General features: G+C 57.2%; 1 protein-coding gene across 1 annotated transcript in view; it reads left to right on the top strand.

Moving 5' to 3' along the window:
* Positions 1-17,008, top strand: part of HMCN2 (hemicentin 2) — a 149,629-nt gene that overhangs the window by 130,492 nt on the left and 2,129 nt on the right. The window contains exons 86-96 of the mRNA XM_035015614.1: positions 4,392-4,661; positions 8,191-8,340; positions 9,654-9,791; positions 9,893-10,014; positions 10,353-10,590; positions 12,435-12,497; positions 12,629-12,751; positions 13,480-13,614; positions 14,576-14,704; positions 15,233-15,553; positions 16,184-16,303. Coding sequence (XP_034871505.1) covers positions 4,392-4,661; positions 8,191-8,340; positions 9,654-9,791; positions 9,893-10,014; positions 10,353-10,590; positions 12,435-12,497; positions 12,629-12,751; positions 13,480-13,614; positions 14,576-14,704; positions 15,233-15,553; positions 16,184-16,303 — 1,809 coding nt within the window. The remainder of the gene's footprint in view (positions 1-4,391; positions 4,662-8,190; positions 8,341-9,653; positions 9,792-9,892; positions 10,015-10,352; positions 10,591-12,434; positions 12,498-12,628; positions 12,752-13,479; positions 13,615-14,575; positions 14,705-15,232; positions 15,554-16,183; positions 16,304-17,008) is intronic.

Raw genomic sequence — 17,008 nt, 5'->3', positions numbered from 1 at the left:
CTTTATGTCGTCTGCCTACAAGTCCTTTATTAGATACGTGATTTACAGATATTTCCCTCCATTCTGTGGCTTGTCTCTGCATTTTCCTATCGGTGCTTTGGAAGAGCAAAAGCGTTAAAATTTGACGAAGTCCAAATTTATCAATTTTGTATTTTATAGACTGTGTTTGGTATTATAGCTAAAAAAAATCTTTGTTTAGCCTAAGGTCACATTCTCCTATAAGGTTGACAGTTTTCATTTTTACATGGAAGTCTGTGATCCACTTTCACTTTGAGTTAATTTTTGTGTGAAATAAGTCCCTTTTTCTAAATTCCTTTTTCTTTTTTTTTTTTTGCATATGGATATGCAATTGCTCTGTACAATTTATTTAGATCTTAGTTTCCTCAGTGATGTCTTAATAGTTCACAGGTCTTATCCCTTTTTGTTACATTGATTACTAAGTATTTCATTATTTTTGATGCTATTGAATTATTATTGGTTTAATTTTTGGGTTTTGCATTGCTAATATACAAAAATCCAATTGATTTTTATATCTCGATCTTCGAAACCTTGCTGAATTTGTTTTTGAGTTCTTGTCATTTTTGCTAGATTCCTTAGGAGCTTCTGTGTATAGGATTTTCTACATGTCACCTAGGAGTGGAGACAGTTTACCTCTCCCTTGCCACTGCGGATACCTTTCATTTCTTTGCATTGCCGCATTTCATCGGTTAGACCCTTGATGCAAGACTGAGTAGAAGTGGAGAGAGCAGACAGCCTCACCTTGTTTCCAGCTGTAGACAGGGAGCATTCCGTCTTCCACCGTTGAGTATGACGGCAGCTGTGGGGTTTTGCATGTGCTTTTTATCAGGTGGAGGAAGTTTTCTATGTAGTTTGTTGAGAGTTTTGGTCATGGACTGCAGGGGTTGGGGATTGATTCTGGTTCCAGACAAGACAACGTAGATGTGCTTCTCCCTACTCCTCCCGCTGCATACGGCTGAACACCTTGGGCGTTACATAGAAGACAAACACTGACTCTGAAAGATAGAGAAAAGAAGGACTGACTAAGGATCTTGGGACCTGTGGAGTGACAATGCAGCGGATTCCCCCGTTTCTCTTTTTGCCTCGTGTATCCTGGGCAGAATGTTTGCTAAGGGACCAAGGGGCCCTCATACACACACATACAGACAGCCCCAGCAAAAGCCTGCTCTCTCTTGCTATAGGACCAGGAAAGGAACAGCATAGCAAGATGGAAAGCTTTCCGATGATGACCACCCTAGTCCAGCCAAACACTGTGAAAAAAACTGCAGCCCCACCCCAAGCCCCTTCAACGAAGACCAAGTGGGTGGGGAGCCTACACTTCTACCCGTGCCCCCTATCCCGAGCACCCCTGTGCCCCCCCTGGGGGGGTGGAGTCAGGTGAGGCCAAGTGAGGGGCAATAGCACATGTTCCCCCACTCCCCAGCCAGGGTGACGTCGGCAGAGAGAAGTGGGAACCCTGAACCCCCATGCCTGCCTGGGAGTAGTAGAGCACCCCTCGTGTTCTGGGGTGCCCACGGAGGCCACCTAGGAAAGCTGGATTTTTACTCTCACCTGGTAGCAATGAAGCAGCAGAGGGGGCCTGTAAGAAGCAGAGGCTTGTCATGCTCAGAGTGTTCAGGATGCAGCTGAACTCTCAATTGTCACTGATCCACGGACAGCGACAGAGGTTGGAATGATCTGACAAGTATCTTAAAATAAGTGTCGTTAAGAATGCCTGACTGAGCAATTAGAAACATGCTTGAAACAAGATGGCACCAATAGGAGCTACGAAGAACCAAAGGGAAGTTGTAGGACTTAACTGATAATAAAATGAAAACTTCAGTGGTATAGTATGAAGAGGACAAAGGAAAGAATTAGTGGTTTTGAAGATGTGACAATAGAATTTACCTAATCTGAACAACAGAGAGGAAACAGACTCGGAAAAAAACAAGGAGCAGAGCCACAGACACGTGTGGGACGAAGCCGAGATCTGACAGGGTGGCATCAGAGTCCTGGAGGGAAAGGAGAAAGGGGTGAGGAGTATTCAAAGAAATGAGAGCTGGAATTTTGCAAAATTTCACAAAAGGCCTAAGCCTACAGATTCAAGAAGCTGAGCAAAACTCAAACAGGATAAACCCAAGGAAATTCTGCACCAGAGACATCACAGTCAAAGTTGCTGAAAATTAAGGGCGAAGAAACTAAGGCTCCATCCTCCATGGATGCATCTGCGCGTGGCTGTGGAGTGATTCAGAGTTCAGGCAGTCTGAGAGTGGCCTCGACTTTGACTCTTCCTGCCCCGCACCCCCTTCCACCCCTGGATCCCTGCACAAGTTCACATGGTCTGTGGAAGCCAGGGATGTGCAGAGAGCTGATCTGGCCTTTCCAGGGCTCCCTCATTTCCTGGCTCTTCTCATTAAGCTTCCAGCTGGTCCCCTGCTTTCCTCAGGCCAGCAGAGGTGCCAGGTCTCCATTTGCTTCCTGCCAGTTCTGCCCACCCCGTCCCCCGACAACACCCCGGTCTCTCAGAATACGCCTGCATCCTCGCCTGCAAATCAAGCCGGTCCCTTGTGATAGCAAGAGCTGGGGGTTTGGCAGCCAGCCCTGCCCCAGCAAAACCACCAGGATGACCACGGTGAAGTGGGGGCGGGAGATGGGTGCAGCCCCAGGCCCCACACCTCCACCGTTCTCGCCCGAAGTTCTAGAAGCTTCTCACGGAGAAATGATGCTCAATTTGTTGTTTGCCTTTCATGGCCTTCTAGAGCCCTGAAATAGTTGGTGTGGATAATTTTGTCAAGTTTTATGTTTGGTTTTTGGGGGAGCGGACTTGCTGGCCTCTTCACGCAGCGGTGGCCAGCGTTGTGCTCCTGTTTATTTCTGACCTTTATTTAAATGGAACCATATCGTATGTGCTCTCGCGTCAGGCTTCCTGGGCACAGCACTGTGTGTGAGATCACACATGGAAGGCCTTCATCCATTCTCGTTGCTGTATGGTTGGCTGCCGAGTGGATACGCCACAGTTTGCGTCTTGCACCGCACTTCCGGGCAGTTATGAACAGCACTGCTTCCGTATTCTAACGCATGCCTTTGGTGGACACACATACATGTTTCTTTCTTTTTTTTTTTTTTAAGATTTTTTAAATTTATTTATTTGAGAGAGAAAGAGTGAGAAACAGCATGAGAGGGGAGAGGGTGAGACAGAGAAGCAGGCTCCCCGCTGAGCAGGGAGCCCGATGCGGGACTTGATCCCAGGACTCCGGGATCATGACCTGAGCCGAAGGCAGTCGCCCAACCAACTGAGCCACCCAGGCGCCCCCGCATGCACGTTTCTGTTAGGGTATCGATCCAGGAGTGGCTGGGACATACGGCAGCCATACGTTCTGCTTTAGGAGATCCTGGCTCTGGGACCTGTGAATGTGATCTTATTTGGAAAAAGGATCTTTGCAGACATGATTAAGTTAAGGATCTTAAGATGAGGAGGTTATCTTGGGTTGTCTTGGTGGGCCCTAAATGCTATCACAAGTGCTTTTATAAGAGAGAGGCATATATCGCTTATATATGGGGGGGGGAAGAGGAGGGGAGGGGAGGAAGAGGAGGGGGTGGGAGGAAGAGGAGGGGAAGATGGAGGCAGAGACTGGGGGGACGCAGCCTCAAGCCAGGGAACGCTAGAAGCCACCAGAAGCTGGAAGAGGCAAGAAACGGATTCTGCCCTGCAGCCTCTGGAGGAAGAAGGACACCTTGATGTTACCCTGTGAAATAGCTGCGTTTGGACTCCTGGCCTCCAGAGCTGTGAGAGAGCAGACTACTGCTGTTTGACGCCCTGGCCGGCCCTTCTCCACATGGCTGTGCCCCTGTTCCCCCGTGTGTGCGAGCTCGCCTCGCCCCCGTCCTCCCCAGCGCTGGGAATGTGAGGCCTTTTCCTCACAGCCGCTCTGGAGGGTTTGTGGCAGTGAGTGGACAGGGATGGCCATCTTTCAGATGAGGAGACGGAGGGTCAGGGAGCCACTTGGTGAGACTCACCCACAGCAGGTGACGGGGCCCCGTCTCCCATCTGGCACCAAGTAGGGGCACCGCGTTGGAAACATCCCTGTAATAGACCCAAACAGTGGAACACCAAGTAGGCACTCGGAACGAATGTCTCATGGCGTGGGGAGGCACTTAAGATTTATTGTGGGATGAAAAAGGAAGGAAGCAAGCAAGCAAGCAGCTGTGAGCACTACGGTCACGTTCTGGGAAACAGTGTCTGGAGGGAAATACTGTCAGAACAGTAATTGGATGTGATGGTCACTTGTGATTCTATCGTCCCCTTTCTATCTCTGCGTTTTCTAATCTGTTTGAATGAAGAAACGTATACAAATACTAAAACGTGCCCTAAAGCCGCCCCGGGCCTCCCACAGGTGCCCCGGTGTTCCGGGTGGAGCCCCAGGACGTGACCGTGAGATCCGGGGAGGACGTGGCCCTGCAGTGTCAGGCCTCGGGAGAGCCAGTGCCCACAGTGGAGTGGCTGCGAGCGGGCCAGCCCTTGCGGGCCAGCCGGCGGCTCCGGACCCTGCCGGATGGGAGCCTGTGGCTGCGGCGAGTGGAAGCCGGGGACGCGGGCGCATACGAGTGCGTCGCTCACAACCTCCTGGGCTCCGCCACGGCCCGGGCCGTCCTGGCCGTGAGAGGTACGGGGCGTCTCCGCTCAGCCCGTGGGGGACAGAGGCGGGATCTGCTCAGTGGGGATTTGTGTGTTGCTTATGGGGGACGCGGCCCCCCGCCCTGCCGGCTCCCTGACTCTTCTCTTTGCTTAGAGTCACAAACTTACAAGGAGCCAGCCGGCAGGGACTGATCTTACCCACCGGGCCCTTTACAGTTGGGGAAACTGAGGCTCTAAGAGGCTAAGCGTTGGCCCACTTGTACTGGACGGGGACCCTGGCCGTTCCTGCTTACCTGGCACAAACATGGGTCTTCTTTTGGGAGTATTCCACAGTTTTGTGAAGTAGGGAGAATAAAACGAGGACATCCGTGGTGCCCCCTTTGCGGGTTGTTGGGCAAAGTGTGAATTAGGCCATGGTAGGGAGGCGGTAACGGATGCTGCTTTCTGGCATCAGAGACCCCGGCCACATCGGGCCTCCCCGCTCAGCTCCCTTCCACCTGGGGCCAGACCAGACTTCAAAACAGAGAAAAGGGCTATCCCGAGAAACCACAGCAAAATGACTCAGACTGCACAATGCAAAGTCTCCAGATATTGCTTCTAACTGTCGTTTCTGTGTCTCTGTAGCAAATACTCCCTATCTGTGGCTTTACGTGTCTGTCCCCGGCCATGGCGGCCGTCACTCATCTGTCTTCGCGCACACTGTCAGATCACTTCTTCACGTCTCTGTAGAATACCTTTCCAGGCAGCACCTCTAGACTATCAGGACTTGGGACTTGACACGCTGCCTCTTGAAAACCACTTGAAATCCGTTGAGCCAACCAACGGCGGGACCCTTTCTGGCCCCTGGTCTCCTCATCTCCTGCAGACAGGGCTAGAACACCCCCCACACAGCTCCAGAAACCCCGGGGTCCTCTGACACCCGGCCACAGATGCTGCCTCGGGGGCAGCTTTCGGTCTGAGCGGACCCTCCCTTTATTTCAGAGCTTGGTCCCCGTCCTTGTCCTCTCCCGTTCGGAAGCCCCCACCCCAAACCACCGAGCCCTGCATGTGGCTTCTGGATGAGTCTCCCAGGGCTGCCATAGCAAAGTACTACAGCCTGGGTGGCTTCTCAGAAATGTAGTGTCTCTCAGTTCTGGAAGCCAGAAATCTAAGATCGAGGATAAGCAGCGTTGGTCCCCTCCAAGATCTGTGATAGAGAGTCTGTCCCATGCCCCAACCCTAGCTTCTGATGGTTTGCTGGCAACCTGTGGTGCTCCTTGGCTCATAGAAGCATCACCCAAATCTCCACCTACAAGTTCCCATGGTGTTTTCCCCCCGGGGAACATGCCCGCCTCTAAATTTCCCCTTCACATAAGGACATCAGTTATTAAGTTAGGGCCTACCCTAATGACCTTATGTTAACTTGATCCCCTCTGTACAGACCCTGTCTTCATTTTTTTTTTTTTTTAAGATTTTTTTTTATTTGACAGAGAGAGAGCCCAAGTAGGCAGAGGGGCAGGCAGAGGGAGAGGGAGAAGCAGACTGCCTGCACAGCGGGGAGCCCGATGCGGGGCTCGATCCCAGGACCCTGAGATCATGACCTGAGCCGAAGGCAGACGCTTAACCGACTGAGCCACCCAGGTGCCCCCAGACCCTGTCTTCAGGGGCCCCTACACATCTTTTTAAGGGGACATCATTTAATTCATAACAGCCTCCTTACTTTTTAAATGGAAACGGCCATGTTTAAAGTCTCCTGTATGCTAATTATAGAAAGGCCAGATAAGTTGGAAACGAATCTATGAAGAGAAAATGACTTACCAATTTTCTCACCTCCTTCAATGACCAGAAACAGCCATCTCAGCCACTACTTGGGGTTATATCTCTCTACACTTTTTTTCCCTCGAATGTAAAGAGATGCACTTTTTCTTTTTTATAAATGAGGTGGAATTTATAGGTTGCCCTTACAACCTACCTGTTTGGACAACATCCTATGACAGTAAACCCAGCCTACATCTTCTTTCGTGGTTTCATATTCCACAGGGATGCTTTCCTAACTTAATTGCTGTTTTTTTTTTTAAGGTTTTATTTGTATTTATTTGACAGAGAGTGCGAGCACAAGCAGGCAGAGGGGCAGAGGGAGAGGGAAAAGCAGGCTCCCCACTGAGCAGGGAGCCCAATGATGTGGGGCTCGATCCCAGGACCCTGGGATCATGACCTGAGCCGAAGGCAGCCGCTTAACCGACTGAGCCACCCAGGAGTCCCTAACTTAATTGCTGTTGGCGTCGTTAAATAAGCAACAGGTTTAGGGTTGTTGTTGTTTTTTTTCCAGTCCCCTTTCTGAAATGGACACTGTGATGCACATCTTTGTGTGCTCGCCTGAATATGTCTATGGGATAAGTCCCTCCAATGGGGCATGGCTAGGTAAAGGGTGTTCAGGGGTTTTGAGGATCCCTCACCATGAACACTGTTTTCTCTTCTTCATTTCCCATCAGCCTGGGCAGCCCCTCCAGGCGTCATGGGAGGCAAGAGGCTGCCGAGTCACCCCATGTCTGAGAAAGTTGACGGTGGCTTGTCATCCCCAGACTTCAATTTCTTGTCCCCTTTGAAAGATGCCAGGCCATGCTGCTGCCTTTATTCTCTGCACCCGACTTCTTCCTCTTCCCCTTTTAAAGAGGCCAGGGTTAGTAGGTTCATGGCCTGCTCCTCTGTCCCTCCCATAAATCCCAGAGCTGCGGATATTGATGAGAGACATCCCAGTTGGGCATCAAATCTCATCAAAACCCCAGCTCCGGGCTGCAGGAAACAGTGCTGCTTCCTGGAATCCAGAATGAACCAGCCCCCTGATTTACCCATTTAGGATCCTGGCAGTTGAGTGTTTTATGTTATTTTTTCGACAGATCATGGGCAATTGGTTGTTAATTTCCCCAGAGAGCCGGCGAGCGAAGAGGCAGGCTAGCTTCTGTCTCTCACCTCCCCCCCCAGAATGCCATCTGTGCAGAGGAGACAGCTGGCCCATTAGCCAGAGGAAGCACCCTCTGATGAGGGCTGGAGAGCGCCTGCTTGCAGACCGCCCGGCTGCTCTTGGAAATCCAGCTGTGGGGTGGCTGGAGCCAGGGCCACGGATGGAATGAAGGATGTTCAGGGGGCAGCATTCAGGTCCTGGCCCGGTGCCCTGGCTCAGAGGAGCATGCCAGTCCCTCCATCAGGAGCTCCCGGCATTTTAGAACCCAACAGGTCTTTGGCACATCTGTGGTCCCACCTCCTCACTTTATAGATAAGCCAACTCAAGGGTGTCTTGGGGGCCTGACCTGCCCAGATTTCCAGGAAGGTGACAGCAGAGCCAGAATTAGAAGCCAGCACCATCCCAGGGCACGGCACCTCTCAAAAGCCTCTCCCTCTCTCTCTCTCTCAGAGCCAGGATCCCCTGGGCAATGAGTCCATCACCCACGAGCTGTGTGGCCTTGGGCAAATCATTTCCCCTCGCCGAGCCTCAGTTACTCCTCCGCGAAGTGGGTAACAGTACCTGCTTACTCTGAGGGCATAGAGGTGGGTAATGTCACTGTTCTCCCTCCTCGCAGGGGAGCCCCGCGGGAGCCGGGGCAGCATGTCCGGGGTGATCAATGGCCAGGAGTTTAGCAGGGCCACCCTCAACACCAGCGTGCAACAGGGGGCACGCTCTGGGATCACCACCATCCAGAGCAGCATCAACCACATCCCTGCGAGTGTGGGTAAGTGGGGGGCAGAGCTTCTCCTGCACCTGGGTTCTGAGGCTGGCTCAGGGCTTGACGGCTGGAGGAAATCTGACTGCCCCGAAGCCCCGAGTCCAAGCCAAAGTGGATTTAGGTGCGGGCCACTTCCCCCCCACCCCCAACTACCTCCCAACAAAACAAAATAAAAATCAGACCGAGACAGTGTGAAATGATCAGCATACGTGAATGCAGTCAGATGATGATTTTTGAGGTCACTGATGGCCAAGTAAGGTTCCCCCCCACTGTTAAGAGCAGATAGAAAAGGAAGGATTAGGGGTATGGCCTGGAGGGGGCAGAAAGGGGGAAATGAGGACAATAAAATTAGCTCAAAGGCCCAGAGCACCAAGGAATGTCCACTTTCAAACAGATTCATATGTCAGTGTGCCACAGCAAATGGAATGTTCTGGAGTGATGTTGCAGACCCTGCTGTCTCGCCCTTCCCAGGGCACCCTGAGGGTCCAGAGCAGGGAGGGAGCAGTGCTAAAGCACTTCCAGAACTGCCTTTGACCGCAGGCCTGTGTGAACACTGTGGGGTCAGGGAGCTCCGGCTGGGGGTGACTCCAGGTGGGCTGTCAGCAGGGCGAGGCTGCCCAGATGTGGGTGCTGCTTCCAGCCGCCCAGGCAGGAGCCAGGGAGAAGCAGCTGGCCCCCAGCCAGGTGGGCCAACCTCCAAGTGGCGGAAACAGGCTCTCCTGGCCATGAGCACCGGTCCTCCACACCTCTCTTCCGAGGCGGCCGTTCCGCTGAGCTCAACTATCCCTGATCCCAAGCAAGTGGGGTTTCCCCATCCCCGGGCCAAGGCACCCCCTGCCCTGCAAGGAGGGCTGGGCATCACGTGAAGGTCTGGGAATCCATGTCCAGAGCAATATTTTGGCCCTGTTTTCCGAGTCAATGGCCTTCCTCTCCCAGGCTCTTCTGGAAGGCGTCTCTAAGTGCGGAGACTTGGTTGATTTTCAGCTTGGTCCAGCACCTATGTCCCAGGCTCTGTGGTGACCCAGTCACCCTTAGGATTTGTTGAACTGAGTTGAATATCAACAAGTTACGTGCCCTTTTTTGTATACATATATTCTGTTCGTTTTCACAACCTCTCCACAAACTGGATATTTGCCTTCACCCCTTCCCAGGTTCTGATCCAGTAACTGACTCAGGTGATCACAGGGCTGGGCCTGGGCAGGGAGGGAAGGGGCTGAGCCCTCCTGGGGCAATAAGGAGCTACAGAGGGATCTTGAGCAGGAGAGTGGTGGCCTTTCGGGATCTGGCCCTGACCCAGCCTCCACGTCTGCCCCATGCAGGGCCTCTGATGCGGGTGCTTGTGGTCACCATCGCCCCCATCTACTGGGCCCTGGCTGGAGAGAGTGGGGATGCCCTGAACGGCCACTCTCTGACGGGTGGCAGCTTCCTGCAGAAGTCGCACGTGGAGTTTGCCACAGGTGAGCAGGGGTCTCCTTCCAGGTAGGCTGGGTGGGGCTGAGGCCTGAGCCCGGGGCCTCTCCCCCATGGTGACTCCAGGCTGGGCGGGGACGGATTGCAGGGGAGCTGCTCACGATGACCCAGGAGGCCCGGGGCCTGGATCCCAATGGCCTCCTGCTCCTTGATGTGGTGATCAGTGGCGTCGTCCCCGAGAGCCTGGCTGATGCAGATCTTCAAGTGCAGGTGGGGGCCAGCCCCGAGCTGTGCAGGATGAGGGCAGGGGAGAGAATGGGATGTGCTGCCCTAAGCACCCCCTGCTGACACCCCAGCACTTAGCCCAGTGGGAGGATGCCCTGGGCCCAGCCTCTCAGGTGTCTTCCCCATTTCATACTTAAGAATGCCAAAGGGAAGTCATCTGCTCAAGGGTGCCCAACTGGCTGGAGGAGGGGGTGAAAAGCCCACCAGCCCTCCACCTCCAGCCTTCCTGGCCCCTTGAATAGGAGGCTGAGGGTCCTACCCCTTGGAAGCTGAAATCTGGGACAGTATTTGTCTCTCTCCTTCCCCTCCTCCTCCTCCTCCAGGACTTCAAGGAGAGCTATGTGCAGATAGGGCCGGGCCGTCTCTTTGTGGGCTCCACACAGCCCTTCCTGCAGGACAGCCTTCCCATGTTCCTGCGATGTAACCACAGCATCCAGTACAACGCGGCCCAGGGCCTCCAGCCTCAGCTGGTGCAGCACCTGCGGGCCTCGGCTATCAGCTCGGCCTTCGACCCCAAGGCCGAGGCCCTGCACTTCCAGCTTACCACAGCCCTGCAAGCTGGTGAGGCCCCCACCCTTTGTCTCCACTCCCCACTGCCGCAGCTAAACACCCAGCAGGGGCCCCAGATGCACCTGGCTGAAAGCCAAGGGGACGGCCCACCTCCTGCACCTGCTGTCCATGGCCAGAAACTCGGGACTGGGACAGCTCAGCTCCTTGTCCACTCACCTCCAGCGTGTCCTCGCTCCCGTCCAACCATCCACACCCCCAGTAGGGACACAGCTCTTCGGGCCACTCGTCTTCGAACCCTCCAGAGCCTTTTCCTTGGTCCCATGGTGAAGGTCCAAGCCCACCCCCCACCGGGCCGCTGTTCAAGACTCCGGCCACATGCCACCCCTCTGCTCAAGGGCCCTGCAGCAGAGGCCCCACCCAGGCAGCCAGGAGCCTCTGCTGGAGCCCCTGGCCGCCCACCTGAGTATGCTGTGTATACACAACCAGTGGATGCTAAAGATACACCTGGTACCAATATTTGAGGTCCCAACTTGTTTGTAACATTGAACATGGGACCCAGCCACACCATTTCCCAGCTGTGGGACCTTGGCGGCAATGCCCTGGCCCTCTCCGAGCCTCAGGGTTCCCACCTGTAAAATGGGCATAGTATCCCCTACCTTGGAGGGTATCAGGAGTAGCAGTGTTTTCTCTAAAACCCTCACCTGGCACCCAGTGACTGCTTTAGCAAGCATGCGGCCCTTACAATAATTTAGGGAGTCTGATCTCCTGTCTCCAGACCCCAGTCTGCGCCAACCCCTGTGCTTACTGCCGCCATCAGATGCTACCATTTACCGTTCTGCACATCCCCTCCCCCACCCACAGCCCAGGGCCACGTCCACTCCTCTGGGTTCTCAGAGTGTGTGTTTGCATGCACGGACAGCCTGTTTGGTACTTTTCCATAATGATCTCTCCTGTGTCTGCCAGCTTACGTCTGGCCGGCCCGCCGTGAGCCTCCCCCATGGCATGACCCACAGCCAACGCCTCTAACAGCCTGGGCTGAGGATGGGATCTCAAAAGGCTCCCCTCCTCCCTCTCCTCCCCTTCCTCCCTCTCCTCCCCCCTCATCCCCCTCCTCCTCCTCTCCCAAATCCCTCTCCTCCCCCTCCTCCTCTCCCAAATCCCTCTCCCCCTCCTCCTCCTCTCCCTCGCTCCCTCTCCTCCCCCTCTGCCTCCTCTCCCTAGCTCCTTCTCCTCCCTCTCCTCCTCCTCTCCCTACCTCCCTCTCCCCCCTCCTCCCCCTCCTCCTCCCCACCTCCCCCTCACCCTCCTCTCCCCGACTCCCTCTCCTCACCCTCCTCCCCTCCCCTCCCCCTCTTCCTCTCCCCTCCCCCTCTCCTCCTCCTCCTCCTCCTCCTCCTCCTCCAGGATTTCGAGGAGCCCTACATGTAGGTGGGGGCCTCTCTTTGTGGGATCCTGTCTCCAGACCCCAGTCTGCGCCAACCCCTGTGCTTGCTGCCGCCATCAGATGCTACCATTTACCCGTTCTGTACATCCCCTCTCCCACCCGCAGCCCAGGGCCACGTCCACTCCTCTGGATTCTCAGGAGTGCGTGTTTGCGTGCATGGACAGCCTGTTTTGTACTTTTCGGTAACAATCTCTCCTGTGTCTGCCAGCTTACGTCTGGCCGGCCCACTGTGAGCCCTCCGTGGCATGACCCACAGCCAACGCCTCCAGCAGGCCTGGGCTGGGTGGGAGTGAGCTCTCAGACGGGCCGGGCGTCAGCCTGGCTCCGGGCTGAGGGGGCATCGGCCTGGCCAAGCTGTCAGGAGAGAGCTACGGCCAGGACTGCTGTCTGTCCCGGGGCACTTTGGCCGCAGTGCCCTGGCATCCTTACGACCTGTCCCTTTGGCTTGCAGAAGAGAATGAAGTCGGCTGCCCAGCGGGCTTTGAGCTGGATGCCCAGGGAGAGTTTTGTGTGGGTGAGTGCCTTTCCCTCCCTTGGCCCGGACGAGGGACGCCTCCCAGCCTGGGACGACGTGTCCTGGCCAGCTGACAGGAGGCCTTGTGAGCACAGACCACCAGAGCTCTGCCCGCCTCCCCCCCACCCCAGACAGGGACGAATGTTTGGACGGCCCCAACCCCTGTTCTCACTCCTGCCACAATGCACCTGGTCGCTTCTCCTGCTCCTGTCCGGCGGGCTTTGCCCTGGCCAGGGATGACAGGAACTGCAGAGGTGAGTAAGCCCACGGCCAGAAGCTCTCCTTGGAGTTAGTTGGCCTAGGTGTGTGCGGGGCGTTCCGGAGCCAGGACCCCAGCCAGGGGCACACACCTCAGGACATGGCCTGTTCCTGGCGGCATTGGATGCCAGGCTGGGGGTGGCAACACCCTGTTTCCATTGGGAATTTCCTGCTCTGCGGGCTGCAGATGGGAGAGGCTCAAGTGCTGGGGGTGCTAGGGAGCCCCAGAGACATACACGTGGCCACCCCGTGCTCATGGCATGCGCACCTGCTGAGCCCGGACACGGCCTCGGGCGCTTTCCCACCACTCCTCGGTCACCCCCAGCCGACTGGGGTTGGAAGCAAGTGGACACCCATCTGCCCCACTTGCTCTACTTGGCCCCTTCACAAAGTTTCTGGACAAATCTGACCGTAGGACACGTAGATGCTGACCCTCCCCAGCTACATGCCTCCACTCCCAGCAGCGAGACCTGGCCCTGCCGAGTCTCCACTGCACTTTGACCCTGGTGCCCATGGGGCATTGTCTGCAACCCCGTATCAGAGGCCCCACACCCAGGCCTGTGGGTCCCTTGGGGCAAGATGATGGAAAGAGTGAGCAGGAGGGGTGGGGCCTTCTTGCCAGGGGAGCCCGGGCCTGGGGAAGAAGCCTGCGTCGTTAGATTGGCCAGAGTGGGCCTGGGGGGACATGTGTTCACGCAGCCCCCTGCCCCCATTTGCCCCCCAGATGTGGACGAGTGTGCCTGGGATGCCCACCTTTGCCAGGAGGGACAGCGCTGCGTGAACGTCTTTGGGTCCTACCACTGCCTCCCCGACTGCAGGCCTGGCTTCCGGGTGGCCCCTCATGGGGCCAGCTGCGAAGGTGACAGGGGCAGGGTGTGGGGCTGTCCGTACTCCAGTGGTCCCAGGCTCCAGCAGAGGAGGTGCTGTGTGCCCCTGGGCCTCTGGGGAAAGCAGAACTCTGTCCGCGGAAGGAGCAGTGAGGCCGGGGAGAAAGTTTGAGCTGACCAGGTCAGGCATGGCAAACATGCTACGTCTGTTGCCCCTTGCCCGAGATCCCCTCCTGGATCATGGCCTGGCCTAAAGATGGCCTCTGGATCCTTCTCAACACAGCTTCTCTAGCAGCCACTAGGAATCAGCTGCAATTAGCCTTTGAGATGAAACTCAGGAGCCGCCCTGCATGGGTGACCTTCCTGCTCCAGCGTTCTAGAGCTTCCTGATCACGGGTCCTCTGGCTCCTCTGAGAGGGACAGGACCGCCCAGTGCAGGGGCGAAGTACGGGGGGAACTGGAACTCAGGAGAGGGAGGTGACCCCAGCTCTGCAGCTTCAGGGCCCACGGAGCACCCTGTCCACCCAGACGGTTCCTCTGCTTCCTGCCTCCCTCCCGCCCTCACTTCCTTCTTTCTCAGCAGCTCTCAGAGCTCTTTCCCCGAACCAGGCCCCTCTGGCCTTCTCGAGCGTGATCCAGGTTTTTCCTGAAGAGGTCCCGTCCTCACCCCTCTTCGTAGATAAGAAAACCAAGGCTGGGAGAGGGAGAGTTACTTACTCAAGGACCCAGAGATAAGGCAGAGCTCCGCCCCAACCCGGGACTCTGCCTCCAAAGCCCACCTTTTAAGCCCCTGCTTTGTTTCTGGACTCAGAACCTTCTCTCACTCTCCAAAGCTGGTCTGATTGGGAGAGGTAGTTGCAAACACTGGCATTCCACCTGGTGGCACTGAGGTTGGGGGTGGGGGTTAGGCCCACATGTGGAGAGGCACGCCTGGCGGCCGGGAGCAAGGGGAGGGCCTCGGCCCCACCTCTGTCCACACCCCTGCCTCCGCAGATGTGGACGAGTGTCTGGAGCAGTTGGATGAGTGTCACTATAACCAGATCTGTGAGAACACCCCAGGCGGGCACCACTGCAGCTGTCCCCGGGGGTACCGGATCCAGAGCCCCGGCCTGCCGTGCCTAGGTAACCGGGACACTCAGCCGCCGTGGGAGCCTGGGTCAGACCCGCCTGGCACGCAGGCAGGGAGTGTTTCTGACAAGGGTGTTGTTGAGTTCTGTGACCAAAGCTAAGGCTGCCGGTGCGGCCCCCATGTGCCCGGATCCGTGCTTTGCTGCTGTCTGGCCCCGAACCTCACCCCCTACCTAGCAAGGTCACCTCCCCTGGGAGCCCAGGAGGAGGGGGAGGGTGGGCAGAAGTGGGTGGGTCTCCGAGAGGCTGAGCAGGGAGAATGGGCCTCCCCAGGATGCTGAAGAACCCTGGCGTCTGGGATGAGGCCAGGAGCTGGGGGAGGGTGGGGCCTCCTTGAGCAACAGAGGCTGGAGGCGGTGCAGGAGAGGGAAGGCTTGCGGGCAGGCCCGGATGCTGTGGGGGGAGGCCCCTGGATTCTGGGGAAGGCTGGAGACCAGGAGAGATGGCTATAGTCAGGTGGAGTGGCCATGGCGAGCCCTCTGAGCCACCCTTGGCACCCTGCCTGGCCTTGTTCCTTTCCAGATGTCAACGAGTGCCTGCAGCCAGCCAAGACCTGCGCCTTCCAGTGCCAAAACCTCCAGGGTGGTTACCGTTGTCTGTGCCCCCCGGGCCAGACCCTCCTTCGTGATGGCAAGACCTGCATCCCGCTAGAGCAGAGTGAACAAAATGTGACCACTGTCAGCCACAGGGGCCCCTTAGTGCCTTGGCTGCGGCCCCGTGTCCCGCTCCCCAGGAGCTCCTACTACGCTTGGGTCTCCCTCCGGCGGGGCTCCGGGGCACCGAGCAGCCTGGGCCGGGCCTGGTGCCCCGCGGGCTTCATCCGACAGAATGGCGTCTGCACAGGTTAGGCCAAGCCCCAGCCGTCCCACTGGGGACACACCCGCTTCATCATATGGAGCTCCTAGGCCGGGTCTGTGGGCACCACACCCCATGTTCAGAACCCCAGGGCTCCCGGCAAGTGGGGTGGGCAGGGCAGGTGGATCGGTACGTCCTGGCTCCATGCCGTCTCCAAGCCCCGGCCATTTGGATGGGCAGCGGGCTTCCAAGAGGGGGACGGAGGATTTTCCCAACCATTCGACTTCTGGACGCTTGACCCACTTTTGAGAAACACTCCTTTTGGTGCGCAGAGGTGAGGCAGTCCAGGAGGGAGGTTTGCAGGAGGGAAGGAGACTGTCGCAGGTTGACAGGAGGCGGTGAACTGGGACTGGTGGGGGTGGGGGTGGGGGACAAGCCCCCAGGCCCCGCGGGAGGCTGGCGCTGGGCTGCAGAGGCAAGGGGAGGTAGTGTGGAGGGCAGACCCCCGCCTTCCTGCCTGGGCACAGGGGTCCTGTGCTGGAAGCCGTGTCTCCCGCCAGCCCCCACGCCTGGCGGGGGGCGGGGGGGGGGGACGTGGGGTGGGCGGGGCGGAGAGCCGGGGCCTCGGGGGCTCAGTCTGTGTCTCTGCCCCCACCCCCACCCCTGGGCCTGGGCCAGACCTGGACGAGTGCCGGGTCCAAAGCCTGTGCCAGCACGTCTGCCGGAACACCGAGGGCAGCTACCAGTGCCTCTGCCCCGCTGGCTACCGCCTCCTCCCCAGCGGGAAAAACTGCCAGGGTGAGCGGCGGCCCTCCCAGTTCCAGGCGGGCCGGGCCGAGGCTTCACGGGAAGCGGGGGGGCTCTCTCCAGCCGCTTCTCCACCATCTCACGTGAGGGTGGGGCAGGGAGAGGAGCTCAGAGCACCCCAGGGGCCCACAGCCAGGCCGGAAGCCTCCAAGCAGGACCTACGTATGCGGTTGCACGGGCAGGCTCCGAAAGCAGCCCTGGAGGTGGACCGCAGCTCTGCTGTGTGTCCCCAGGCAGCTCACTTCAGCTCTCTGAGCCTCAGCCTCCTGGGGAAATGGGGCTAACACGGTCCTCCCGGCAATGGCTGGATGAGACCTGTGGAGGGCAGGCACGGAGACAGCATTCCAGCCAGGCAACAGCTGCTAAGCAGCGGGGAGCCCCCTAACTCCCAAGCCAAGGTGCTCTCCTGAATGTGCTCCAGGGCTGGAGCAGGCCCTGCCGCTTGCCCCATCCCAGGAAAGTGGGAATCGGCCTGCCTTGCCTGTCTCCATCCCTTGCTCTCTGCCATGAGGATCTGTGAATGTCCTCTGAGAAGGGTGGGGCTTCCACTGGGACAGGCAGGGGTCGTGGGCAGTCGGCACTCTGGGTCCGAGGGCAGCCCCCAACTCTTCCAGACCCTGCAGCCCAGCTCCAGGCTCAAGAGGTCCCCAGGGTGCCCACCTGGGGAGATTGGGGAGGTGCTCAGGACCTGCCAGC

Source organism: Mirounga leonina, unplaced genomic scaffold, assembly GCF_011800145.1.
Source record: "Mirounga leonina isolate KUSES-001 unplaced genomic scaffold, KU_Mleo_1.0 Mir_170, whole genome shotgun sequence".
In the NCBI taxonomy this organism is placed as follows: domain Eukaryota; kingdom Metazoa; phylum Chordata; class Mammalia; order Carnivora; family Phocidae; genus Mirounga; species Mirounga leonina.
Note: the sequence above shows the minus strand (reverse complement) of the source record. Positions and strands in the feature narration are given on the sequence as shown.